This window comes from Myotis myotis, unplaced genomic scaffold, assembly GCF_014108235.1.
Source record: "Myotis myotis isolate mMyoMyo1 unplaced genomic scaffold, mMyoMyo1.p scaffold_m19_p_1, whole genome shotgun sequence".
Taxonomy (NCBI): domain Eukaryota; kingdom Metazoa; phylum Chordata; class Mammalia; order Chiroptera; family Vespertilionidae; genus Myotis; species Myotis myotis.
Window position 1 is genome coordinate 42836837 of NW_023416313.1, and position 27704 is coordinate 42864540.

The following is a 27704-nucleotide window of genomic DNA, read 5'->3' on the forward strand; positions in this document are numbered from 1 at the left end:
TTCCAACTACTAGAGTTTAAAATGTTTAAGATTTAGATTGTAAAAAACCAAAACCAAGTCTGTTCTTTTCCCTTACAGCTACATTGATTGTATAATTACTATATTCCAAGAACTGTATTTAGTCTTTATGCTTGTATTTAAATTACGTGCTATTTAAACTTTGTGGTATATATCGTCTCAGTTTATTTTGAGAAGTTAATTGGTGATTGTGGCAGCTACAGCTGGCTTCTGACCCCAAAACATTTCCCTTCTGCTTTCTCTCTCTCTCTCTCTATTTCTCTCTCTCTCTCTCTCTCTCTCTCTCTCTCTCTCTCTCTCTGTCTGTCTCTCTCTCACACACACACACATATACACGTGAGAAAAAAGAAATACAATTATTTTCAGTTATCAGATGGCTAAATGTTCAAGGAAACTGAACACTACCTCCACAAGATAAAGCACACCTTTAAGCTGTTTAGGGTAATCCCCTTCTCCTTTGCAAGTTATTAGTTATTGTAACGTGTTACAATTATAGCCAATTTAGGAGGAAGTGCTGAAGTTCTGGGAAAGTGAGATGCATAATAAGAAGCCACCCTTTCTTTCTGCCTTTGAGGCTCCCAATTGGCAACAACTAACTTCTAATCACTAAAGTAAAGCCTAGTAGAAACAATTAAAAAAAATTACTCAAATCTCTGAATGACCAACTCTACATGCTTACTTCTGGATTTCCTGTAAAATGAATGAAGAAAAAAAAAAAGCCACTGCTAGTCTGACATTTCTATTAGTTATAGCAGAAACCATTCTAATAGTAACAGTGATACATAAAATAAAAGTCATACAAGCACACACACACACAAATAACATTTGTTGTATTTTTTTCTCATGATAAAAACAATATACATTTTGGAAATTTAGAATTATAGGAATTCACAAGAAAGAAAAATTTTAAAAATTATTACTCAGAGATAACTATTTCAACACTTTTTTGCATATATTCTATTGTTCCTATGCGTGCACTTTACATATTATATAGCTTTTAAAATTAGACTAATTCTCTTAAACATGATGTTTACTAGTAAAAACTTAATAACCATAAAAATTAAATTGAACATTTAAATTAATTAATCTTAATTAAAGATTAGCTTCTTATGGATGCAATTTACAGTAAATAGACAAGCTCAATAAATTGGTTAAACATTTGAAACTAGGCTAAAACAAAATAAATGAAATTCTAAATATATCCTAACTGCCACAAATATCTCTTTATGACTACCAAATAAATTCTGAGACCAGGTCACTTTAAGGAAATTACTAACTTACACTGATTTATGCTCCCTGGAAGATAGTATTTGTGGTACCAATCTTCCTCCTTCCCCCACATTTTCCCCTATTGTATCTCTGGTTCTTAGGCCAAAATTGAATTAGTGCAGTCATTGTTCAATACATTGTCATTAGTTCATGTAATGTCTTTACTAAATTGAGTTACAGGAGGAAATCCACTGTTAAACCAGTTTTATATGCTAACTAAAGGAGGAGACAAACAAGATAAAATTTTAATTATCTGATACATTAGACTCTGCAAAATATATCTTTTTAAACAGGGAATCCTCATCTTTTATTATGACTAGAAATAGAGGGAGTGACTATAATATCAAATATTAAATACACTCTGTTGAGTGTAGTATCTTTAATTTAAAAGCTACATTTACCTTTTGGACTATGAATTTTAGTTTATATCCATATCCCTATTATAATTTATGAAGTATAGTATTCATATAACATACTTATTTCTGCTAAGTTTTTAATTATATATTGAGCTTTAGAGGGTTTCTAAGTTTGAAAATGGCGAGTAATCAAATTGAAACATACAGTTTCAATATTAACATTATTATGCATGCAATAAACAAATAACTATATTCTAATACATTTTTATTGTAGTAAACTTTCTCATAAATATATAAGAATCAGCAATTCTAAACCTTGTTTTGTGATAAGGGGTTCTTTGGCAGTCTGGTTGGTCCTACAAACCCCACTCAGGCTAATGTTTTGAAATGCATAAAATAATACAAATCAGAATTAAAGAAAAGCAGTTGCATGTAAATACAGTTTTGTGCATGAACCATATATTAAAGACCACCTGCATTAAGATTTTGAATAGCCCTTTACTTAATATATAAAGAAATGCCTGAGAACAGTTTCTTAAACATATAAGAGCCAAACTGACATACGTTCATTAAACACATATTTTAATAAAGCCCTTAGGTTGTATTTTGTATATGTGTATTATTTTTGCCTTTAAATGAAAAAGTAAGAATGGTTATCAGTTTAAGAATAAGTATATGAGCTGAAACCGGTTTGGCTCAGTGGATAGAGCGTCTGCCTGCAGACTTTAAGGTCCCGGGTTCGATTCCGGTCAAGGCCATGTACCTGGGTTGCGGGCACATCCCCAGTGGGAGATGTGCAGGGGGCAGCTGATCGATGTTTCTCTCTCATCGATGTTTCTAACTTTCTATCTCTCTCCCTTCCTCACTGTAAAAAATCAATAAAATATATTAAAAAAAAAAGAATAAGTATATGATATAGAGACTTGTAGAAGATGGGCTTTACTGTGACATATATAGTCCTATGTTATTTAGCAGAAGCATCCAATCTTGGTATCAGTATACATGCCTTTAAAGTTAAATTTGAACATTTTGGTACATTACGAATTTTGACTTAACCAATTCAACTTTAGAGTTGGATCATGGATTGGTAAATGTTTAGTAAAAAAGAAGATATGAATGAAAATGTCCAACGGAAGAGCTCAGTGGTGAGAGAAATAGGACCAATGGAAACAGAATTGGAAAATAAAGTAGGATGTGAAAAAAAACACCACACACTATAATACTGAAACACTGAAAGTATGAAAAGAGAAAAATAATGAAAGGAAAGACCTACCATGAATCTAATTAGCAATTTACTTTTCACAAGTTCATATGCCCTAGAATATTTGGAATTACATTTCATCTTTTGTGGGCATTACATATCTTAGATTACTATAATGGTATTTTACCTGTTTCTTTTTAAAAGATTTTAAAATTGATTTTTAGACAGAGAGGAAGGCAGAGGAGGAGAGAGAGAAAAACATCGATGTGAGAGCAAAACATCTACCAGCTGCCTCCTGCACATCTCCTACCAGGGATTGAGCCTGCAACCTGGGCATGTACCCTGACTGGGAATCAAACTGGCAACTTTTGGTGCATGGACGATGCCAATCAACTGAGCCACACCAGCCAGGGTTATTTTACCTATTCTTAAAAAAAAAAAAAAAGTTAAATAAATGGTTGATTTTTTTTAAGTCCCTTATATAATTTTCTCATTTAATGGGTATTATAGTCCCATTATTTTTATCCTCTCCTGTTTTTCATGGAGTAGAAAAAGGCTTGACTTAAAAGAGGTACTGTGCTGACATCATTTGGAAATGATACCATTTAATGTGACTATCCGTAACTATTAGTTACCCATTTACAGAGAGTTTTTCTTTTGCGTTTTCCCCAATACTCTGCTGTCTTCTTTGACCTATCTATATTGAAATTGTGGTTTTCAGAGTTTCTTTTACATATTAAATATCTTTTTCTTGTGCACTTGCTTTCCTATTTAATATCACAAGATAGAAAAAAATCCCTCATATTAGAACAGAGGATATAAAAAATAAGTAATGGACACGAGAAACACAAATTCTGTATGATAAAAAAACAGAGAGTATATTATGTATAAAACATAACTGGCATAGACCTTTTAGTGATTGTATTTTAAAACAATAATTATTACTACACTTAATTACCACAAACTCCATAGACTCTACAGCTTAAAGGAATGTTCTAAACCAGCGGCTCTCAACCTGTGGGTTGCGACCCCTTTAAGGTTTGAACGACCTTTTCACAGGGGTCGCCTAAATTCATCCTGCATATCAGATATTTACATTATGATTCATAACAGTAGCAAAATTACAGTTATGAAGTAGCAACAAAAATAATGTTATGGTTGGAGGTCACCACAACACGAGGAACTGTATTCAAGGGTCGCAGCATTAGGAAGGTTGAGAACCACTGTTCTAAACACTGTTGAAATCCAAACCCCTCTTAAACTCAACTTCATGTAGAGGCAGTCACATACCATGTAAATAAAGAATGAGATGAAAAACTACTTGTAAGTCTTGTCATATTGGTAGAGTGGATGGTGGGTAATTGCTGAATACTCCAAACATCAGAATGCTTTTGAGGCCAAACAAAATATAAGCTTCATTGCATTTTTTTTAACCATAGGAAGAAAAATTGATTTTATGGGGAGGGGAAATACTGTTTCTGTGCTCCATGTATTATTGTAGCATAAGATCAGAATTGCTGATAAACCCTTTTGGAGAAAAACTCTCCAAGGATTTCTGAGATTAAGATTGTGTTGTGGTTTCTCAGCCTGACTTTTTGGTAACTCTTAGCCTTAGGCCATGGCTATTATAGAAACACTAGAGGCCCGATGCATGGATTCGTGCACTGGTGGGGTCCCTCAGCCTAACCTGCGCCTTCTCACAATCTGGGACCCCTTGGGGGATGTTGGACTGTGGGGATTGGGCCGAAATTGGCAGTCTGACATCCCCTGAGGGATGTAGTAGTGTACAAAGTGGCAGGCGGCCAGGGAGGAGCCCGAGCTGGGCTGGCCACCACGCTGCTCCCACTCATCCCAGCTCCACTGTGTCTGCTGCAGCTGCCATTCAGTAGGGCTGCCACAGAGGCGGGAGAGGCTCTTGCTGCTGCAGCTGCGCTCGCCAGCCCTGAGCCTGGCGCCTGAGGCCCTGTTGGTCAGCTGAGCGGTGCTCCTGCTGTGGGAGTTCACTGACAACTAAGAGGCAGCTCCTGCATTGAGCATCTGCCCCCTGGTGGTCAGTGTGTGTCATAGCGATAGGCCAACCAGTTGACTGGTTGAACGTTCGACCAGTAGCTCAGGGTTTTTTTCTATCTATCTATCTATCTATCTATCTATCTATCTATCTATCTATCTATCTATCTATCATCTATCTATCTATCTGTCATCTATCTATCTATCTATCTATCTATCTATCTATCTATCTATCTATCTATCTATCTATCTATCTATCTATCATCTATCAATCTATCTATCTATCATCTATCTATTATCTATCTATCTATCTATCTATCTATCTATCTATCTATCTATCTATCTATCATTTATGAGCCTATAATGTACTATAGGAGGTCAGAAGGAGATTAATTCAGAAGCTAATGATTAAGGCAAAATATTTCAAGATATTTCTGAAGTTTTTTTCCCTAGTAATTGAGTCTCTGACAATGCGATTCTTTTTAAAAAAGGATGATAGCATAAACTTAAATTATGATTTGTTTTTAAGTTTGTCTGCTGCTACCTGTTTATCATTCCCAAATGGGAAAATTCATTACCTTGCTTATCTTCACATGACTTCCTATGTAGTCTAATAATTACAGAGAGAAATACCCATATATAAGGGGATCAAAACATGGATTTAAAAAAGCAAAGAGAAAGAAGAAGTGATTCACTGGATCTGATACCCTATTTAACATTTCAGGATCAAACCAATACCAAATTCCTAGGACGTAGTAGGGAGTCCAGCAGACAGTGAATGAAGTGGCAAAGGCAACCGTCATCTTTAGGGTCCTCAACCGAGCTCTTGGTATATTATTCTTGGATTGATTCAGTTGTAGATCTATTAGAAAGAGAAAAGAGTAGGTGTTTAAAGACCAGTTTTATTACAAGACTAAAATGGACAAAAAGGAAGAGAGAATCACTAATTCAACCTAATGAATATAATGGAAACAAATTTTAATGTTTTTAATAATGATAATTTGTTGGAAAAGCATGTTTTCCATTATAGCATATAATTAATAGAAAATATTAAAGATGATAGTGCTCTTATATTTTTCTACCAAACTAATTTGGATTTGAAATATTGTGGTACTCAAATTCTTAAAATATAAATTTGAGAGATCAGACTGAGGTTGAGTAGAGTTAAGTTCTCTGCATCTTGGTTGAAATGCCAACATAGCCATGCATACTTTATAAGTTCATACATTTTAGTTTTTGAGAATGCACCAGGTTATTGAAGCAAAAAGTCACAACCATATTTGTAAAGTTTCAGATGAAACAGGTAATTACATGTTCAACAATTTTCCACATATCTAACACACACACTCACAATCATACACAAATGTGCACAGTTATTTTGTGTGGATATAGAGGATTTGATGTGAAACAGAAGAGCTTAATTTAAACAAATATTTGGCTGCCATTTAAAGAATTGTACTTTGCTATCTTCTAGAAATCAGGTGTTTGATAGAGAGTTAGTGACAGCCCAGCAGGAACAATTCACCAATACTTACACTGGGTAAGTGGGGCAATAGTCCTTTCATTTTTATTTCCACGGTCCAAATTTAGAACATTAGGAGAGATAGCCTCATTTGTCAATAGAGATAATAAAAGGATTACATCCTGGGGTGATTGTGAATGTAATGAGTTAACATATGCAAACTGCTTAGAACAGTACCTGGCACATACTAAGTGCCACTCTGGGTATTGCTGTTTAAAAACTGTTAATCCACAACTAACACCAAATCTAAGGCATACATACTATGGGGATCCTGATGAAGGACCCGTGTGAGGGTGAAGATGATTTTTGCATTGCAGATCAACATGATGAGAAGAGGAATGATGAAGAGGCAGCTGAAGGTGAAAAAGTTGTAAAAGGCTTGATGCCACCATTGTGGGAAACTGCAGTGTGTTACACATTGAAAGAAACCGTCTGACTGTCCGGAGCCATCAGATAAATGAATCATTCTGAAGATATATAACTGTATAGGAAATAAAAAATTAAAAAGTTGTGTTACTTTATTTCAAACAGTATTTGCATGTGTTCTTGAAAGTGTTCTGCATTCTGCTAGCCTTTTAGGATGCTGTTGCCCAAAGCAATTGCTGAGGTCCTTGATTTACCCTTTTGGGATTTCTATGAAAAGTTATAAGTGAATCTTTACTTAAAATATGTTTGGATAACGTGAATGGATCTATAGGATTTTTGATTTTTTTGGAAATTTTCTCAAACTTGTAGAAGAATCCTCAAGGATTTAAATCTTGTTTCGGTTTCAATTTCAGATGAAAATGTGCTGAGTAATCTTTGCAAGTAATTTTGTTCATCGTCCCATCTGCAGCACTTAAAAACTATGGCATTTAGAATGTGCCCCCAAGCTATGTATTTAAATTTTATTTTTGAGAAAGAAAAAAATCCAATAAAGTGGTCAAAACAGACAGTTGGACATGAACATACAGTTCACAAAAGAGATCTAATAGTCGCCCTTATGCTTATGAAAAGATGTTCAACCTCATTCATGACAAGCAAATTGCCAATTAAGTCTTCACTGAATGTAATTTTTCATTAACAAGATTGGCAACATGGTAGCAACATGGTCTCATGGCAAGGCTGTGTGGAAACAGGGACTGTCAGACATTGCTAGTGGGAATGCAAATTGGCACAGCTGTTATGGAGGGTATTTGGCTATAACTAGCATAATACATATTCATTTACCTTTGATCCAGCAATCCTACATCCAGGAATTTATATCTGGGTGATATACCCCTACCTACATTATATGAAAATACATTTGCATAGGTTATTCACTGGTGCATTGCTTGTAATAGAAAAATATTGAAAACATCTAAGTACCAATTCATAGAACAGTAGCTGAATAAACTATGGTGGACCACATGATGGAGTGCTATATGGTTATAAAAATAAAGAGTAAGGAAAATTTCTCTCTCTCTCTCTCTCTCTCTCTCTCTCTCTCTCTCTCTATACACACACACACACACACACACACACATATCCTATCTAATAAGAGAGTAATATTAGAGGCAAATTGACCATCACTCCAACACACAAGATGGTTGCCCCATGTGGTCAAAGATGGCCAGCAGGGGAGGGCAGTTGGGGGTGACCAGGCCGGCAGGGGAGGGCAGTTGGGAGCAATTGGGCCAGCAGGGGAGGGCAGTTGGGGGTGACCAGGCTGGCAGGGGAGGGCAGTTGGGGGCAATTGGGCCAGCAGGGGAGCAGTTAGGCATTGATCAGGTTGGCAGGGGAGTGGTTAGGGGCAATCAGGCAGGCAGGCAGGCAGGCGAGCGGTTGGGAGCCAGCAGTCCTGAATTGTGAGAGGGGTCCCAGATTAGAGAGGGTGCAAGTGGGCTGAGGGACACACACACCTCTGTGCATGAATTTCATGCACCAGGCCTCTAGCATAAATATAAAAGCATAATATGCTAAGTAGACTGGACAGCCAAACAACCTTCCAGATGTCCTTCTGGATGACTTTCTGGATGAAGCCCGGGCTGCGAGGGCCGAGGCAAGCCGCCACAGCTGTGAAAGTCCAAGGCAAGCTGCTGCGGCCACAAGGGCCAAGCCCCTTGCACAAATTTCATGCATCGGGCCTTTAGTCCTATATAATAAAAGGCTGATATGCAAATCAACTGAATGGCTGAACGACTGGTCACTATGAAGCGTGCTGAACCAGGGGGCAGATGCTTAATGCAGGAGCTGCCCCCTGGTGATCAGTGCACTCCCACAGAGGGAGCGCTGCTCATCCAGAAGCTGGGTTCATGGCTGGCGAGTGCAGCAGCGGTGGTGGGAGCCTCTCCTACCTCCACGGCAGTACTAAGGATGTCTGACTGACGGCTTAGGCCAGCTCCCCATGGACATCCCCTGAGAACTCGCAGACTGCAAGAGGGCACAGGCAGACTGAAAGACCTCCCTGAGTGCATGGGTTTCATGGACCAAGCCTCTAGTATATATATATTTGTGTGTGCACCTATGTGTACATTTATTTATTTTCCAGTTCTGTTTGTTGAGAGACCTTAGAGATAATGACACATTAGTGCCCAGATATTGATTTCTAACTGTCATTGTCTACCAAAGGAACAAGAGCTCATTGGAGAAGTGGGTGATGCCAAGGCTTGGGCAGCGAAGTACAGTATGTGCTTAGAAAAACTTGTTGTGCCAGAAGTCAGGCAGTAGTCAGAGAGTGACAGAGCATGCCAAAAGAGATCACGAGCCAGCTTGAGAGAGCTCCCCTTGGCCAAATCTAGGTCAGTTTAAGCTTGATAATAAAGGAAACAACTGATAAAAAATGAGAAACTATTGAATAAAGTAAGAATACATGGGTTCATTCTAACAATAAATTACAAAACAACAACAAACAAATGTGGAGGGGGAAAGCTCTTTGTTATCATAGAAAGGAACAACAGAATTACAGTAGTGGTAATCTATAAAAAGTGATTCAGGCAAAAATCATCAATGCATTGTAAAAACATTGGTGAAAGTGCAGAGAACAGATTACTTACATTTCTAAAAATATCTACCTACTGTATGTGCGTTATAAAAAGTAAAATAACTATCATAGAGAAATAACCAAATAATTAAAGCTAATATTGCCAGTAATGGGACCAGTTGACAGCATCTGTTTCCTTATATAATGCACTAAGAAGAACTCAGCATCACTTCTTTTGTATTTCTGCTAAAGGTGCATAACCAGAAACTAACCATGAAAAAACACCGAACACAAATTGAGGGGCATTCTACAAAGTTACAAAGTAACATACCTGTACTCTTAAAATGTCAATATTATGAAACAAACAAACAAATAGACTGAGTAAAGGGTGTAGTTTAAAGGGATCCCAAGACACATGGCAACTCAGTCTACCACATAATCTTATAGATTTTCTTTTGTTAAAAGGGACATTACAACAACTGGTGAGATATGAATAAGGTATAGAGATTAAAGACCTTGTATCAGTGCTATTTTTCTGATTTTGATACTTGTGATTATATGTGAGAAAAGTCACATTGAAATATTGAGAAAGAACATCCTATCTGAATTTATTTTTTAAGCAATTCAGAAAAAATGTTTATGAGAAAGAACAAAACAAACAAGTGTACTAAAATGTTAATATTTGGGGAATCTGAGGGAAATGTATTCAAGAAATCTTTGTACAATTCTTGCAATCTTTCTCTAAGCATAAAATTATGCTTTCTTATAAAGCACAAATTGAATCAACTATTAAAGAAATGTTGCAAGTTGTTTTCAAAAATGAGTTGCAGGGGACATTTATTCATTCCTCATTCATCAAAAACATGCTTACCTAGTCATTTACAAGCTTTTCCATGGAGAAACTTTAATTTACAATACAACATCTATACTAATAAAAGCCTAGGTGGCGTCACGCCCTTGTGCACGATGTCGTCACCACGAGATGGCCACCACGAGATGGCCACCACGAGATGGTCGCACACACAGAGGAGGCAGGGCTTGGTGGCAGCTCGCAAGGTGAGGCCTGGGGGTCCCACGGATCAGTGCAGTGTGGAGGAGGCCGGTCCTAGTGGTCCTAGCGTCTCTTCCGCCTCGTGAGGAGGAGGCAGGTCCTGGAGGAGGCAGGTCGCAGCAGGGGAGGGCAATTGGGGGCTATCAGGCCGGCAGGGGAGCAGTTAGGCGTCAATCAGGCTGGCAGGGGAGTGGTTAGGGGGCAATCAGGCTGGCAGGCAGGCAAGCGGTTAGGAGGCAGCAGTCCTGGATTGTGAGAGGGATGTCCTAAACCGGCAGTGGGACATTCCCCGGAGGGGTCCCAGATTGGAGAGGGTGCAGGCTGGTCTGAGGGACCCCCCCCCCCATGCACGAATTTCATGCACTGGGCCTCTAGTCTCTTATATAAAAGCCCGTGGTCATCATGCTGTAACACTGTCATGACCAAATGAGCAGTGGCTCTTGCAGTGGGCGGGGTGGGGCGCGAGCTCCTAGCAGCAGAGAGCTACCAGTGGCAATGGGCAGGGCGGCCAGCTGAGGCAAGCGGAAGCAAGCTACTCAGGCACAGTTTTGTGCATGCTGGGCATCTAGTTAATAAAATGAAAAGATAAGAGGGCCAAAGCACTTAAAAACTGATAGCAAGTAAATTCAAACCAAAATATTACAGGATTTCTTTTTTTAAATCTGTAGTTTTTTATTTCTTCTTTTTAAAAATTGATGTATAATTGACCTCAACAGTATATTAGTTTCAGGTGAACAACATAATGCTTTGATGTATACATTCTAAACGATCACCACATTTAGGCAGTTTTAGGAATAAAGAGGGTCCATGGGGGAGGAAGGCATAGGTGAAGGCTTGGAGCCACCAGAAGGCATACATTCACAGAGAATAGAAAAGTGCCACAAGATAAGGGGAGAGGAAGACATCCATTCACAGAAGATAGGGAAAAGCCACGGGATATGGGGAGAAAACGGAAATAAACTTTCACACGGGATAGAGAAATGCCAACAAATGGGAGAAAGAGGAGAACAGATTTTCTCAGGAGATAGAGAATTCTACCACTGAAGGGGTAAAATGAGGGGGGCACAACCATGTGGGGATTGGGCTTTGAAGCTGATATTCTGCAAAAGAGTGACAATTAGAAGGCAGTATGAAGAGACAAAGCACTGCAGCCTTTATAAACCTTAGCAAAAAAGAGCTTGGTGGGTTACCCCCTTGGGATCCCCTCCCTACATGGGAATCTGTACTTGCTTCCAATATATTTCCACCCATTTCTTCTACCACCTTTGGTTCGTGGCTTCACTCTTCAATTCCATCTGGACAAGAACCTGGGAAAGAAATCACCATTGCATCCTGCTCAAGAAAACACCCGGAATCAACCATACATAGTTACACATTTTCTATTTCATCGTGAAACTTCTAAGGACAGTATATTCCCCATGTTGTACATTATATCCCCATGACATTTATAACTGGAAATTGGCATGGTTTGCTCCCCTTCACACACCGCCTCCTGGCTCTGACCATCACCAATTTTTTCTTTGTATCTAGGAGCTTGATTTTCTTTTCTTTTTAATATTGTACATATAACAATAGTATATAGTATTTATGTTTTCTGTCTGATTTGTTTCACTTAGCAAAGTCCCTTCAAGGTCCATCCATGTTGTTACAAATGGCAAATTTCCTTCTTTTTTATGATTGAATAATATTCCATGGTGTGTGTGTGTGTGTGTGTGTGTGTGTGTGTGTGTGTGTGTGTTTATACATTTCTTTATCCATTCATCTATAAGTGGACACAGGTAATTTCCATATCTTGGCTATTGTATCTAATGCTACAGTGAACATGGGAATGCATATATCTTTTCAATTTAGTGTTTTTGCTTTCTTCAGATAAATACATAGAAATGGGATTGCTGGATCACATTAAAATAGGAATTTTAGGGGTGAAATAGGCAGGTTTAGGGAATTTTTAGGATTGGGGGTCCATGGAAAAAAACACAGGACTACAGAGCAGGAGTTACATTTCCATAAGACAAGGAAACTGGGAGTAGCTAAAGGTCTATATTTACAAAATAAAGAAAGAGGAAGAAAGCCCAGAGGGAAGGAGAACAATGAGGGAGGAGGGCCTCAGGAGTTACTATAGTAACCAATTCAAAAGGGAATATTGACCAATCAGAAGGGATATCAGGACATAGGGACTTGCAGCCTTTATAAACTGTGGAAACAGGAAGTCGGTGGGACTCTTTCCCCCTCCCCACATGGGAGTCTATACTTGTTTTTCAATAAATCTCCACCTTTGCTAGACCATCTTCTGTCTGTGGATTCATTCTTCGACTCCAATGGACAAAGAATCTGGGGAACCATCCTGCCCAGGGGAACACCATGTGTTCCAGTACAAAAATCCTGTATCAGTATGGTAGTTCTATTTTTAATTTTTTGAGGAACCTCCATACTGTTTTCTATAGTGGCTGTATCAAGTACATTCCCATCAGCAGTGCACAAGGTTTACTTTTGTTCAGATCCTCATCAACATTTGCTATTTCTTGTCTTTTTTTTTTTTTACAACAGCCATTCTAACAAGTATGAAATACCTAACTGTGGTTTTGATTTGCATTTCCCTGATCACTGGTGATGCTGAGCACCTTTTCATGTACCTATTAGTCATTAGTACGTCTTCTTTGGAAAAATGTCTAATCAGACCCTCTGCCCAATTTTTAATTGAATTGTTTGTTTTTTTGCTATTGAGTTGTATGAGTTCTTTAAATACAGTCATGTGCCATCTAACAATGGGCATCGGCTCTGAGAAATGCATTGTTAGGCAATTTTGTTACTGTGTGAACATCATAAAGTGCACTTATACAAACCTGGATAGTATAGCCTATTGCTCTGGAGGGGAGGAAAATAATTTTCCCTCCACCCTCTGGATTCTTGGTAGAGACCCCTTGTAAAAAAAGACAGATTAATATAGAAAAACAAAAAACAAATGCTTAATTACATGCATAACTCACATCTACATGGGAGAGACCCTGTAAAACAGGTAACTTGCCAAAGTGGCTGAAGTCACCACCTTACATATCATCTTCAGCTGAAGCGAAATGAAGATGTTGAGGGTAGGGGACTGAGTTATGTTATGCAGATTTAATGTCTATTGCATTGATGTGAACTTCTAGAGATAAGGTCATTCCCTTTTCTTGGTACCAGGAGAGAGACACCCTTACAGATGGAGATTTAATCAAATGTAAATGTGTATTTTTTTTTTTAATAAAGGGTAACCTCTAATTGTTTTATTTCAGAGTTTCACCCATATCTTCAGTTTTTTAAAAGTGAACCAGCCTAAAATAAACCTTGTGAAAAAATGGCATATTTTGGGGTGACAAATTCTGTTCCCTTACAGCTCCTAGGCAATAAACCAGCACAGCATGTTACTGTATTGTATACCATAGGCACTTGTAATACAATGGTAAGTACTTGTGAAATGCATTGTGATAGGAGAGCTACAATATCACTAGCTGATAGGAAAAATTCAGCTCCATTATAATCTTATTAGTGGCCTGGTGCATGAAATTCATGCACGGGGGCGGTGTCCCTCAGCCTGATCTGCGCCCTCTCCAATCTATGGGATCGGGCCTAAACCGGCAGTCTGACATCCCTCTCACAATCTGGGACTGCTGGCTCCTAACTGCTCAACTGCCTGCCTGCCTGCTCACCCCCAACTGTCCCCTCACTGCTGGCCTGCTCACCCTCAACTGCCCCCCGCTGGCCTCCTCACCCCCAATTTCCCCCTCTGCCAGTCTGCTTGCCTCCAACTGCCTCCCCACCAGCCTGCTCACTACCAACTGCCCCCCTCCCCCCAACCTTGCCGGCCTGCTCTCCCCTAACTGCCTCTGCCTTGGCCCCGCCACCCGAAAGGTCTACCAGTCTAATTAGCATATTACCCTTTTATTAGTATAGATGGGACCACCACTGTCATATACTAGTATAATGGTTGAGGAAGAATTACTGTATTTTGGATATTAACTCCTTATCAGATACCTGATTTGCAAATATTTCCTCCTATTTGGTAGGTTGTCTTTTAATTTTGTTGATAGTTTTGGCACCATTGTAATTAACCTAGTTATTAATAACAGGAAAGAAACAAAGGGAATGCCACATATTATAGGCATGTCACTTGGGCAGCTTTACCAGGAAGCTGCAGTTTAACACTCCCCAGGGAGCCGTCAGGGGTCTATTCCCCACAGATCCATGGGGGAAGGGACTGAACAGGGTGAATAGAGGAATGTCCAATAAAGTCTGACATAGGGAAGGTACTTCTCTGTCAGTCAACACCTGAGAACAGGCCATTGGCCAGAGTAGGCATGGCCAGTGCAAGATTTGTAATATTAAATACCCTAAACAAAGGAGTTCACTCTCTTGGATTTTCTTGGTCTCTTGTGCTCTTGGCTCTTGGCATGTTGTACTTGACCCCTGGCCTGTGGGACTCTCAAACCCCTGATCTCTTGCATTTACTCACCTGGTCCACAGCCATGTGGATCTCACACAATGGACCAAAGGACTGCAATAAGCCTAATGCTAAACCGGATCCAATTGCAATATGGAACAGAAACTCTGGACACTGACTTTGCTTTTAGTTTTATTGACTCCTCAGCGTACTTCTCCCGGGACTGGATTAGGAGAAATAGGACTTTGGAAACCCAAGGATATAATTCCTCATAAATAAAAATCACTCATCCTCCCATTCAAGTCCCAGAAAATTATTTTTCTCAAGATATCATGAGGACTCCACCCCCAGCACTCAGTCAGGAAAGGGATACCCCACTTCCACTGATAATAGTTTTCTTTGCTGCACAGTAGCTTTGTAGTTGGGTGCAGTTCTACTTGTTTATTTTTGCTTCTGTAGCCAGGATTTCTTTTATTTTAAGTAAGTGAGGGACAGCCTTTTCAAATGTTTTTTATTGCATTAGAAAAAAATTAAACTAAACTTATTTATTTAACAGCCTAGTTCTTTTCTTTTTGAAGTGATGAAGCAGGAGTGGAATATGCTTTATATATATTTTAAAAATACTATATTTTTGCCCTGGCCCATGTGGATCAATGGTTAGAATGTTGGCCTGTGCACTGAAGGGTTGCGGATTCGATTCTAGGTTGGGGGCACATACCTGGTTTGCAGGTTCACTAGGGGCATGTGTAGGAAGAAACCAATCGATGTGTCTCCCTCCCTCCCTTACACTCTAAAAAATCAATGGAAAAAGTATTGTCGGGTGAGGATTAATTAAAAAAAAAACAACAAAAACCAAAAACCCACACACCTATATTTCCTTTCTTTTCTTTTACAGTAGAAACATTTGAATAAACTATAATTATAATAAAAATATAAGTAAATATAATAAAAAATCCATCCATTTTCTTTTATTTGTAATTAAAATGTTGATAGTTTCAAGGGCAAAAATAATTTTAAAATTAATCCACTAGAGGGCGCCCAATGATCATATCAAGAAACTCAAACACGCAGTCAGCTAATTCTATTTTATGATCCTGACCAACTTTTTCCTCAATATAAAGTGATTCTTTCAATTTTCCATATTTCTTTTCAAGCTACCTTACTTAAAGCTCAGTTTTTAATTTGACCAAACAGATGTGAGTTGAAGTCTTTGGAAGGGTTACTTTACATAGAACCTGAAAGTCCTATATTTTCTTAAAATCTCTACTTTCCTTCTCACCTTCCCAATTGTACTTGGAACCAGATGACCTGAGTTTTACTTTATGCTCTGCACTGGGCCACATTTTCACTCTAATGTTTTAAGTTGTAATGATTACACTTTCAATAATAGTGACTTTGAAATATGGTACTATGATTTGAATTTTTAAAAAACATATTTTATTGATTTTGAGAGAGAGAAAAAGGGAGAGGGAGAGAGAGAAACATCAATGATGAGAGAGAATCATTGATAAGCTGCATCCTGTACACCCCCTACTGGGGATCCAGCCTGCAACCTGGGCATGTGCCCTGACTAGAATCTAACTGGCGACCTCTTGTTTCCTGGGTTGATGCTCAACCATTGAGCCACACTGGCTGGGCTGATTTGAATTTTGGTTAACATCTTTTTTTATTTAACAAATACTTGTGTGTGTGTGTGTGTGTGTGTGTGTGTTAATTCGCACCTGAGGATATATATTTTTATTGATTGATTGATTTTGGAGAGAGGAAGGGAAAGAGAGAGAGAAAGAAACATCAATGGGAGAGAGAAACATTGATTGATTGCCTCCTAAATGCACAGTGACCGGGGATTGAACCCACAACCTAGGTATGTTCCCTGACTGGGAATCGAACCTGCAACCTTTATGTGTACGAGATGATAGTCCAACCAACTGAGCCACCTGGCCAGGACAAAATGCTTATTTTTAAAGCAACTCCTTGGTTAAAAACTATACTAGGAGCTGTCTGTACTAAACAATAAACCAGATATATCCTATTATCAGGGTATTAAATATTTGGTAAAGAAGATAGAGCATGAATGTGACACCTGCAATACAAGATAGACTGTGATAGTTCAAAAAGAGAAGTATAGTAAAGTGTTATGGAAAATCAGAAAGTTACTTGCTCATAAATTGGTTGTTTGAGGCTTGGTTTGGTTTATTTTATGCTCAAGGCCACATTCATTTTAATGATTATTAGAGGGATCACTTTACTTCCAGTGGTTCTTTTGTCCTTGGATTATATTTCTTTAATTTCTTTATGTTTCTCCTCTCTTATCCTTGGCCCTAGTTTCATTAGTGTTTGTTTTATTTTGCCATAAACAAGAGCAATCTGTTTTCCTTTCTTTCAGTCAATTGCAGATGTTCATTTCTTTTTAGAATATTATTTTTAACCCTCACCTTACCCAAGACTAATTACACCATTACCTAATCATTTCCAAAGGTAATTATCTTCAGGTGATGTGATTCAGTTTCCTCATCTATAAAATGGAGATGTTAACAGTACCTACAGTTGATATCATGACAATTAAACAAATAAATACTTGGAAAGTGCTTAGAATAGTGCCTGGCACACAGCACTATATAAGTCACAACTGTTATTATAATAAAATTAGAGGCCTGGTGCACGGAATTCATGCATGGGTAGGGTCCCTTGGCCTGGCAGGTGGTCAGGGCCTACCAGGGCCTCTGGCTGCAGGCCGAGGCCTCCCTTCCCAGCTGCCGGCTGCCTGCTGGGGCCTTCCTTCGTTCTGCGCCACCCCCGGTGGTCAGCGCACATCATAGCGAGAGCTAGAACTCCAGGTCTCCCAGTCGAACTCCCGCGAGGACACTTTGCATATTAGCCTTTTATATATATTGATTTTCGAGGCACAGAGCTTACAAATATGTGTTCATATATATTTATTTATATATTTATAAATATATGCCATCTTTTTTTCCCTCTGAAATCCCTTAACCATCTATTCTCACCTTACACTTTCCCCGTCTTTCCCTTTCCTTCAGGTAAAAAGGAAATAAACAATGCTGCATAATGTGGTATAGTGTAGTAGTTAAAAGCTCTGGGTATGAAGGTAATTGGGTGCACTGACACCTTCACTTAGTAGATGGTAATGTTGGGCATATTATATAATATTCTTATCCTTAGTTTGTTCATGAATAAAATAAGGGCAATAATCATATCTAATTCACAAGGTTGTTGGAGCCTTACATGAAGTAATGAACACAAAAGAATTTAGTAACTTCCTATCCAATATTTATGTCCTCCATAACTATTATTTATCATCATCATCATCATTGTTGTTATCTGCTGTTAGTTTTCTATTACTGTGTTCCAGTACAGTTCTTGGCATATTGTGTGTGTGTGAGATGAGTATTTATTGAATTTAAGCTGCCTGTCAAGTTCGAAAGTGCATTCTAGCACTATAAATTTTCTGTGTCAAGGCAAGCCTCCACACATCTTCAGACCACACATCTTTATAACAAAGTCTAAAGGATGGCTCATATATCTTGCCTGTAGGCCTAGGTTAACTATAGAATTTAAATACTGTCAATATGTAATGTTTCATATTAAGCAGTGGTATGAGCTAGTGGTATAAGCTCTTTCTGTAAATAATCTGCTACTCTGGAATTCTTGTGGTCTTAAATGACTGTTATTGAAAACCATGTAATTTTTAATTATATATGGACACACCTAATTCAGGAAATGTTTTCTTCTCAACATGTACTTACCAGCCTAACCACAGATGCTCTTAATTCAGATTGTCTTTTGGTCATGTTTGCTGCCTTTTTTTTTTCTTTTTTACTTTTCTCTTTTTTCTCTACTCTTCCCTTTTCTTCTTTTTTCATTCCTTCTTCCCTCTCTCCCTCCTTTCCTTCGCTCTTTCTTTCCTTCTCCTACTTTTTAAAAATTATGCCTCCAATACTAGATTTATTAAGTACCTATCAGATTGAGTAGGATAGTTTGGTGACTAGGGAGCAGGTTGGCCAAACTTACTTATCAGTCAGAATAAATTTGAAATAATCAACCTTTATATAAGCAATTCTCTTTACTGTTTTTCAAAGAACTATGCATTTCAATACCCATAATTCCCTATTATTTTCTCACCTGACTTGATGAAAGAAGGAGTGAAGACAGGAAGAGAGGAATGAATAAACATTAACTGAGTATTTATAAAGTTTTATAGTAGATGATACTTTATATATCTTATTCTTTATAATGTAGTCTTTAAAATTGCACTTAAACTTAATTAAGTAATTTACACAGAATCACATAGCTGGTAAGAGATAGTATTGAGCTTTGAAGTCACCTTTGTTTTAATCCAATACCCATGCCATTTCTACTATCCCATTGCCTTTCATACTTTGTTGCAGGGAGATGTAAGATCTTCAGAGAGACTATTACTGGGGCTAGTGTATAGCCAAGCAGAAGACTGGGCCTCCCTTATCCCTATTCAACCAGAGCATATCTGTTTTATTTATTGGGGCTTCACATAGATTTTTTAAAATTTCCATTACTCATAAAAAGTTTGAAAGTTCCTACAGTACATATGCTAAAACCTTTGGAAATATATCTCCAATCCATCATAGAATGTAGTTTCTGAGGTTAGTAATAAGAAAGGTGGAAAACCAAGGTGGCCAATTTGAAATTTGGTCTTTCTGAGCTGTAGCAAAATGCAATAAATTCCCAGGCTGCCAGGCCTAAATTTTGACAATGAACTTGTTATATTTTTAAACCTGGTAATGAATTACTCAAGTAATAGAAAATTAAAATATGTACCAAGGGATGAAGATTAAAGTCAATTGTAAATTAGCCACGGCAGGATGTGTCTTTGTCAATGGGTTTGTCCCCAGAGTGTGGTGAAGCATGAAGTACACTCACCATGTGTCACAGTCTAGAAATAAAAAGCCCTCTCTATGTCTCATCTTCCCCATCAAATATAAGTAACATTAGTCACAGGGTTGAAACCCCATTTCAGAGATAGCAGAGAGCCATAATAAAAAGAAAAACTGGCATTAATAAAAAAATAACAACAGGTCAAGTGACATTGGGAGAGCCAATGAATCCTTTAAACCTGTGGTTTCCAAGCTGCAGGTTGTGCCTATCAGGTAGTTGTAATCAACAGTTAAAAATAAGATGGAACAGAGTAGGTATTTGTTTAATGAAAATCTGTTCTCAGTCATAGGTGTGTGAAAGACAGACAGACAAACCATGTCTCTATGTAGTATGTATGCTGCCAAAAAGATTTGAATGTCATTATTTTCAAAGGTTCTTTTTGGACATTCTCTCATGCTTAAAATGGGGACAATAACATGGTTCTATTGTACTTCATAGAGTTAATCCTATATAATAAAGAGGTAATATGTAAATTAACCCTCATACCCTCACAAAGATGACTGCCTATGACCAAGCTGGCAGGGCGGTTAGTAAGGGACGACCAAACAACTGAACAAGCAGGTGCATGGGGCAACCAGGCCAGCCGGGGGGTTAGTGAGGGACGAGCAAATGACTGAACAAGCAGGCTGTGAGGGGCAACCAGGCCAGTGGGCAAGGGGCAGTTTGGGGAGACCATGCCAGCAAGGGGGGCAGTTGGGGGCACCTAGGCCAGCAGGGGGGGCAGTTAGGGGTGACTAGGCTGGCAGGCAGGTGAACAATTAGGAGCCAGTGGTCCAGGATTGTGAGAGGGATGTCTGACTGCCAATTTAGACCCGATCCCTGGGATCAGGCCTAAACCAGCACTTGGACATCCCCCAAGGGGTTCTGGATTGGAGAGGGTGCAGGTTGGGCTGAGGGGACAACCCCTGTGCATGAATTTTGTGCACCGGGCCTCTAGTGTGAATATAACATAAGATTACATATTTTAGTTTTTTCAGGAAACTTTACACAGTTCCTTACAAATTTAAAGTGCTGCTGAAAGTAAAGATGGGTCATTTTTACCAAAAAATCTATGTCACCATAATTTCTGTCACCTATTTCACATAAACCTCTCAGAGTAATGTATTTGAGGTCAGGCTATTTATCACTTGAAATTCCTAAACAATTTAAAATTAATTTTATGGTTTTTTTTTTTTATTACATCAAGATAGATAAGTTTTGGTATTTTCTTTCTGTTGTTGCTGTAATATATTTAGATGGAAATAATTGAGTTAATAAATCAATATTTTATTTATAGCCTTTTGGAGAGTCCTTTTAAAAGAGAGTGAAATGGTGGGTTTGTGTTTCAGTCATCATAAATTGGCTTATTTCTGCTGTTTTAACTTTCATCTATGTCAGTATTCCAAATTACCAACCACTTTTTGAATAGCCAGCCTATATAATAAAAGGCTAATATGCAAATTGTCCCCTTGACTGGGAGTTCGACCAGGAGTTCTATGGGAGTTTGACCAGGGGACTGGGCCAGCCGGCCAACTGCCCATGGGGTCCCTAGGCCTGGCCAGGGGACCCCCCCCCCACCAGCCGGCCTTGCCCCCAACCAGCCCCCCCACACCCTGATTGGGAGTTGGGCCAGCTGGCCAACTGCCTGTGGCCCTCCCTCCCTGCTGGCCAGTCCCAATGTCCCAGATCAGGCTGGCAGGCAAACCTCCCATGGCCCCGATCAGCCCCATCACTGGCCAGGCTGAGGGACCCCACCAGTGCACGAATTTGTGCACTGGGCCTCTAGACTATATACAAAAAAGCCTAAGGGACTGTTATGATGGAACGACCAGATGACTGGAATGACTGGTCTCTATGTTGTGCACTGACCACCAGGGGGCAGACGCTCAGTGCAGGAGCTGCCCACAGCCCGCAGGCCATGATTACTGATGGGGCCTGCAGGCCAATCTCCCAGTCTCTTCCCCCCACCCCAGCCAGCAGGCCCCTTTGAGGCCCGGGCCCCAGGCTGGGACAGGGAACTGGGGGTGGGTGGCGGTGGATGCAGCCCCTTTCCCAGGGGGGCCGAGAACTGGCTCCTTCCTCAGGGCTGGCGGCAATATCCCGGGTTCCTCCCCCTGGCTCTCCCCCTGGCCGGCAGGCCCTGATTGGCCCGCCACCCGCCTGCTGGCGTTGCAGTTGGCCCCTGCCACAGCCAGCAGGCCCCAATCGCCTGATCGGGGCCTGCCAGCCAACCTCCCAGTCCCTACCCCTGGCTGGCAGGTCCCAATTGCCTGATCAAGGCCAGGCTGCCAGTCTGGGACACAGAACTGGGAGTGGGTGGCAGTGGACATGGGTGTCGAGGGAAGGAGGAGGGAGGGAGACAGGGATGCTGGGAACCTGATCAGTCCTGATTGCTGGCCAGGCCTAGGGACCCCACCCATGCATGAATTTTGTGCATTGGGCCTCTAATACTTATATAAAGGCCTTATATCATCAATATCATGTCCTAAAGCAAATGTGTTTAGCCCCTTTCAAAGCCTGCCTTTCCTCCCTTTTCACATCGAAAGGCAGACAAAGAAACTGACACTCTTCTTCTCAACCTACCTGTCTGTTTCTGTAGTTTTACCATTAAAACTCCTTGACCAAAAATATTAGAGTTTTATTTTACTCCCTCCTATTATTAACCCCCTATTATTAAAGCCAATTTGTTGCTAAGCTTTGCTTTTTGTTTGAAATGTCCCTTGTAATTACTATCAATTCCCTCTGACTCCACCCTAGCCCTCAGCCTAATCACCTCTTTGCCAGATGTTCTGAAAAAGCTTCTTTGTCTCTCTTCTCTCTGCATGCATTTTATTAAAATATTTTTGTTAAAAATTATTTTAGTAATGTCCGTAACATGACGACGATAGTTAACAATGCTGTATGATATATAGGAAAGTTTTAACAGATTAGATCCTAATAGTTCTAATCACAAGAAAATTTATTTATTTATTTATTTGTATCTTAAATGACGGTAGTTAGCTGCACCTATTGTGGTAATTATTTCACAATATATGTAAGTCTTTTTCTTTAAGGTAAAGTGGTACATTTATTAAGATATGATAAGTTCAAATAAGTCACTCAAAGTACTAGAACAACATCATATAAATAAATGTCAAAGGTTATGTTTAGGAAATCGATAAAAATACAAAAATTTGGCCTGACTGGTATGGCTGAGTGGTTGAGTGTTGACCTAGTAACCATGTGGTTGAGTGTTGACCTATTGCCCATCTCTCATTGATATTTCTTTTTTCTATCCCTCTCCCTTCCTCTCTCTGTAAAATTAATAAAGACATATTTTAAAAAATACAAAAATGCTTTAGAAAGAGGAAGGGAGAGAGAGAGAGAGATATCAATTGGTTGCCTGCCATACACACAGCCCTACCAGGGATTGAAACTGAAACCTTGGTATGTGCCCTGCCTGGGAAGGGAACCAGAAATCTTTTGGTGTACTGGACGATGCTCCAAGCAACTAAGCAACCTGGTCAGGGCTGCATTTGAATTTATATAGACATTAAAATGAAGAAGCTCCCAGTTAAGGAAAAGGCAAATCATTTTATATAGCCTTTGATGAAAAAAGAAGGGTACAATTACGATAACTTTGTAAAATGCTAGGATTAGGGAAAATTAACACTTGCTCTTTATATCTATGCACCAATTTTCTACGATAAACAATTAATTTTAAAAGCATGAAAACAAACAAAAAGTGCATATTTCTAATATAATTTCACAATATATGTAAGTCACTCCATCATGTGGTGCACCATAAATTCATACAGTGATGTATGTCAGTTCTAAAAAGAAAAAAAAACATTTTACCCTTTGCACAGGTCTCACAGCTATATTGCTCCCACATTCATTTCAAAATTCCCTGGCTTTCAATAGCTATAATATAAATCCATTTTACCCCATTCATTAATTCATTTATCCAATTTTTTTTTTTTTTTTTTTTTTTAGTAAAACGTGGAAGATTTATTTCATCTGGAAAAACCTCAGATTATCCAAACATTTTACATTTCTATTTTTGCTAGGTATCTTATTGGGTACGGTGAATATGAAATATGTTAAACACAACAGTCTCCACTATTTAGGAGCATATACCTTCAAGGCAAAGACAGGCAGACAACATAACCACATTACTTTATGACAAAGAAATAGTACCCTATGAGGTTAACCAAATCTAATTTCCTGCTGGTCCCAACTCTCAATTTGTCACTTCAGCCAAACACATCTTCTAAAAAATCACACTTTCAATCTTTGTTGAAAATATATGTGCTCCTTGACTTATTTTTTTTCCATCCAAATACCATCCCTCTTTAAAAACTCGGCTAATCGTACCTTTACCCTAAAATCTTTCTTTATCATTTCAAGTCATACTCATCTCTCCCTCTTTTCACATTTGTAATAGGTTTAAAATAATTTAGTATATAGTTAAATTAGCTTTATATAAATTTTGTTTCCACAACTGAATTACATTTTCTTTGAGGGTAATTTTTTAATTTTGTCAATACCAGGCTCAGTGCTAGAAACCCAACTTTGGTTATCTTCCCCAACTTTGGTTATCTTCTCCAAGAAAACCAATAAAAAAGCAGCACTCATACTTTAAAGAAACAAAATGGAAAATTTCAAAACATAGCCATAGCCTTAGCTAAATAACTTAATTTCAAGTGATATATTTGCTACATCTATTCTTATCTACTCATTCACTGTGAGAACAATTGTAATGTACTTTCCCCCAGGGAAAGAAAAACATTTTTTTTCTATTTTCCCTGCTATAAAACAAACACTAATTGGTTAACAAAAAAATATTGGTTAAGTGTGGAATTAGTGAAAAAATTTAGTTACCTGGCTTTCTTGTGTCTTGTACTATTTGTATAGTGAGTCTTGCATTGCCTTTTTTTTTTTCTTTTACCATCTGGCCAGTTTAGAATATCTAAATAAATTTCCATTTGTAGTGGTACGTTTTTGGAGGATCCTGGTTAAGTCTGACTTTACTTTTTGATACCCCCTTGAGCCCCAAGTTCTTCATCTAGTACATTTACATGCATACAGAGAACTTGTTTATTTGTTACTAAAGGATCTTTCTATTTGCAAGAATGTGTCCTTTTCTTCAAAGGCATGACTTCTGACAAAGGCAGATTCTATAGATCAATTAACCAGGTAGCCTCTGTTGAAAACAATCTGGAGAGATCTCTATCTGCCTTTTGCAGGAGAGGGCCTGTGCCTGCACCAACAGTCTTAGAGTTTTGCTAATAGTTGGTTACAGTCTAACTTTCCTCCAGAAAAGTTTGTCAACCTCAGGAAAATATTCAAAATTCCAAAAGTTCAAGATTTTCCTCTTTTCCTCTTTATTGAATCCCACTCAGCTGCAAATTTTAGATCAACATACTAATTGAGAACAATTCTCTCTGAACTGCAATGACAGAATTCTTAATGTTTCCACTCAAGAGGTCCCAAATAAGACAAGTTATAAATACTTTCTAGCTATGCAAATTTCATAGTTCCTAAAGATCCTCTCAATTTCCCATGTCAACCAGAACAAAAAGAAAATAGGTGGAAAACTAAGATGGGAATGCAGTCAAGTTTGAGAATGACTACATTTTGGGGGAGTATTTAGTATGCACCAGAGATAATTCCAGACACTTTAATCCATGTTCATTTAATCACACAAGCTGCATGAAGTAGGCATTACCTCTATTTTATAAATGAAGGAAGTGAAACCCAGAGAGGTTAAGAAATTTGCCCAAGGGAACAGTGCCAGGATTGAACTCTACTCTCTGACTTCCAGAGCCGAGCCCTTAAGGATAATACAATACTGCCTTTGACTTACAACAAAACAGTACTCAAGTTGAGATAGGAAATCTGTGATTGCCACAGCGTCACACGTTCCTGATAATGGTTTACCTGTGGTCCAGCAAAAAGGCCACTGAGGAGCCACGCCACGCCAATCAAGGACCGTCCCAGCTTGCTGTTGCTCACAGCTAGGGGTCTCGTGATGGCCAGGGAGCGGTCCAGGCTGATCACCACCATCATGAAGGCTGGGGCGTACATGGAGAGAAGCTTCAGGTAGCTGAGCACTTTGCAGAGGAGCTCCCCCCCATACCATTGGACGGTGATGTTCCACATTCCGTCCAGTGGCATGACAATCAGAGTCTCCAACAGGTTGGCTAAAGTCAGATGTTTTAAAAGCACATTCATTCTCGAGAGCTTCTTCCCTTTCTCTTTCTTCCGGGTCCACTGCTTAAGTTTCAGTAAGAAAGTAGCATTGAAAGTCGTGGAGAGTAGAAAAAGGAAGAACGTAACGGTCACTCGAATCTTTCCAGACACGGTCAGGGTGGGGAGGCTGCCCTGCAGCAGCGGGCTGCTGCTGTTGCTGAATGAACAGTGATGTTGACTCTGCTCAGCAGAGGCACCGTTTGCCATCTTTCCCAACTGGAAGAGCTTCAAGACTTGTGCTTCTGGCACTTCTGGAGTTTTATTGTAATTGAACCTATTTTATTTCTCTCACCAGTTTAGATGTATGACAAGTTTTGTTCCTGACATACTTTATATTTAATGCAAAAGATCAAGGTGAACTTGTTTTGTGGGTTTATAATCCAACAGAGTGCTAAAACAGAGCCTGCCAAACACATTCTGAGGGCCAAACGTAACTGTAGAACCCCAGCAGATGGCCTGGTTGTCACAACATTTTTCCTGATGGAAGGACACTTGAAGCTTAATTTTGAATTTAAAATTTACTCAGGATGTTATTAAAATAACAGTAATGAAGAGATTTTCTAAAAACTAATGTGTTAGTGTTCCGTCCAACAGATGCAAAATAAAAATGAAGGAAAAGACAAAAATAACTCAGTTAAAATCTGTTGTTTGAAGAAATGAATACATTTCTCAAAAGCATTTGTTTTCTTTTAAAATCACATGCTGCTATGCATTCAAACACTAGACAAATATATTAACTTAATGACATCCTCCACAAAACATAAATTAATAACAACAGTTAGAATCAAATTGATATAATACAAATTGGACTGCTTCAAAGTTATCAATCAGTCTTAATGGTCAGATTATCCATGCTTAAGTTAGAATAAAAATGGTAAACTATTTAAAAAAATTATTGCCTCGCTTATATAATTGTCTCAATATTATACTTACCATCATTGTACATTATTGCATATAGTAACTAGTTATGGGAGAGAATGCTGTATTAATGCTATAACCACATTTGTATGTTTCTATATAATATGAATATTTGCTTATATTCCTTATATCAGGTCATTTCACCTTGGGGCCACTTAGAAGCTTTCTCTGTATTGCTATTTTAACTTTCATGGTGAGTGTTTGGTGATGTTACTTACAAATACTGGTATGACTTACATTGGCATTTATTAAATCACCAGCTTGATTTGTTTTATGTTAACTAGTTTGACTCTGTGGCAGCCAAAGCTGGAAGAATATTAAAAGTGGATCTTTTGACTTAAATGGTTCATTCTTGTTGGTTCATTTATTTGCATTTTTCTGGTTTATGTTCATTTATTTAAAACAAAACTTTCAGAGGTTGATTCTTCTTTTTGTTGTTGTTAATCCTCACCTGAGGATATTTTTTTCCATTTATTTTTAGAGAGAGTGAAAGGGAGGGGGACAGACAGAGAGAAAGAGAAACATCAATGTGAGAGAGTCATATCAATTGGTTCCTCCCACATGCACCCCTTGACAGGGAATTGAACCCCAGACCCTTCCGTCTGCTGGCCGATGCTCTATCCCCTGAGCCAAACTGGTCAGGGCAGAACATGGTCATTTAAAGAACACAGAGAGATTGGGGAGCATTGCAAAGTAAGAAGGAGATCACAACAGAGTAAAACAAGAATATAACATTAAAACAAGTTGTAATGGAGTAAGAGATCACAACTTTAGATAGAGATTTGCATTTAAGATTCTATAGATGAAGCTGTTCTGACTAACAAGAAAATACAGGGTGTGTCCATGAAGGTGAATAGAAGCA

At 38.7% G+C, this 27704-nt stretch overlaps 1 protein-coding gene across 1 annotated transcript; it reads right to left on the reverse strand.

The window, feature by feature from the left end:
- Positions 1-5468: 5468 nt before the first annotated feature.
- Positions 5469-26131, reverse strand: GNRHR (gonadotropin releasing hormone receptor). The gene is made up of 3 exons (XM_036302773.1): positions 25613-26131; positions 6635-6854; positions 5469-5713 (listed from the first exon to the last, which is right to left on the reverse strand). The coding sequence occupies exons 1-3, from the start codon at positions 26129-26131 to the stop codon at positions 5469-5471; spliced, it is 984 nt and encodes a 327-aa protein (XP_036158666.1).
- Positions 26132-27704: the final 1573 nt, after the last annotated feature.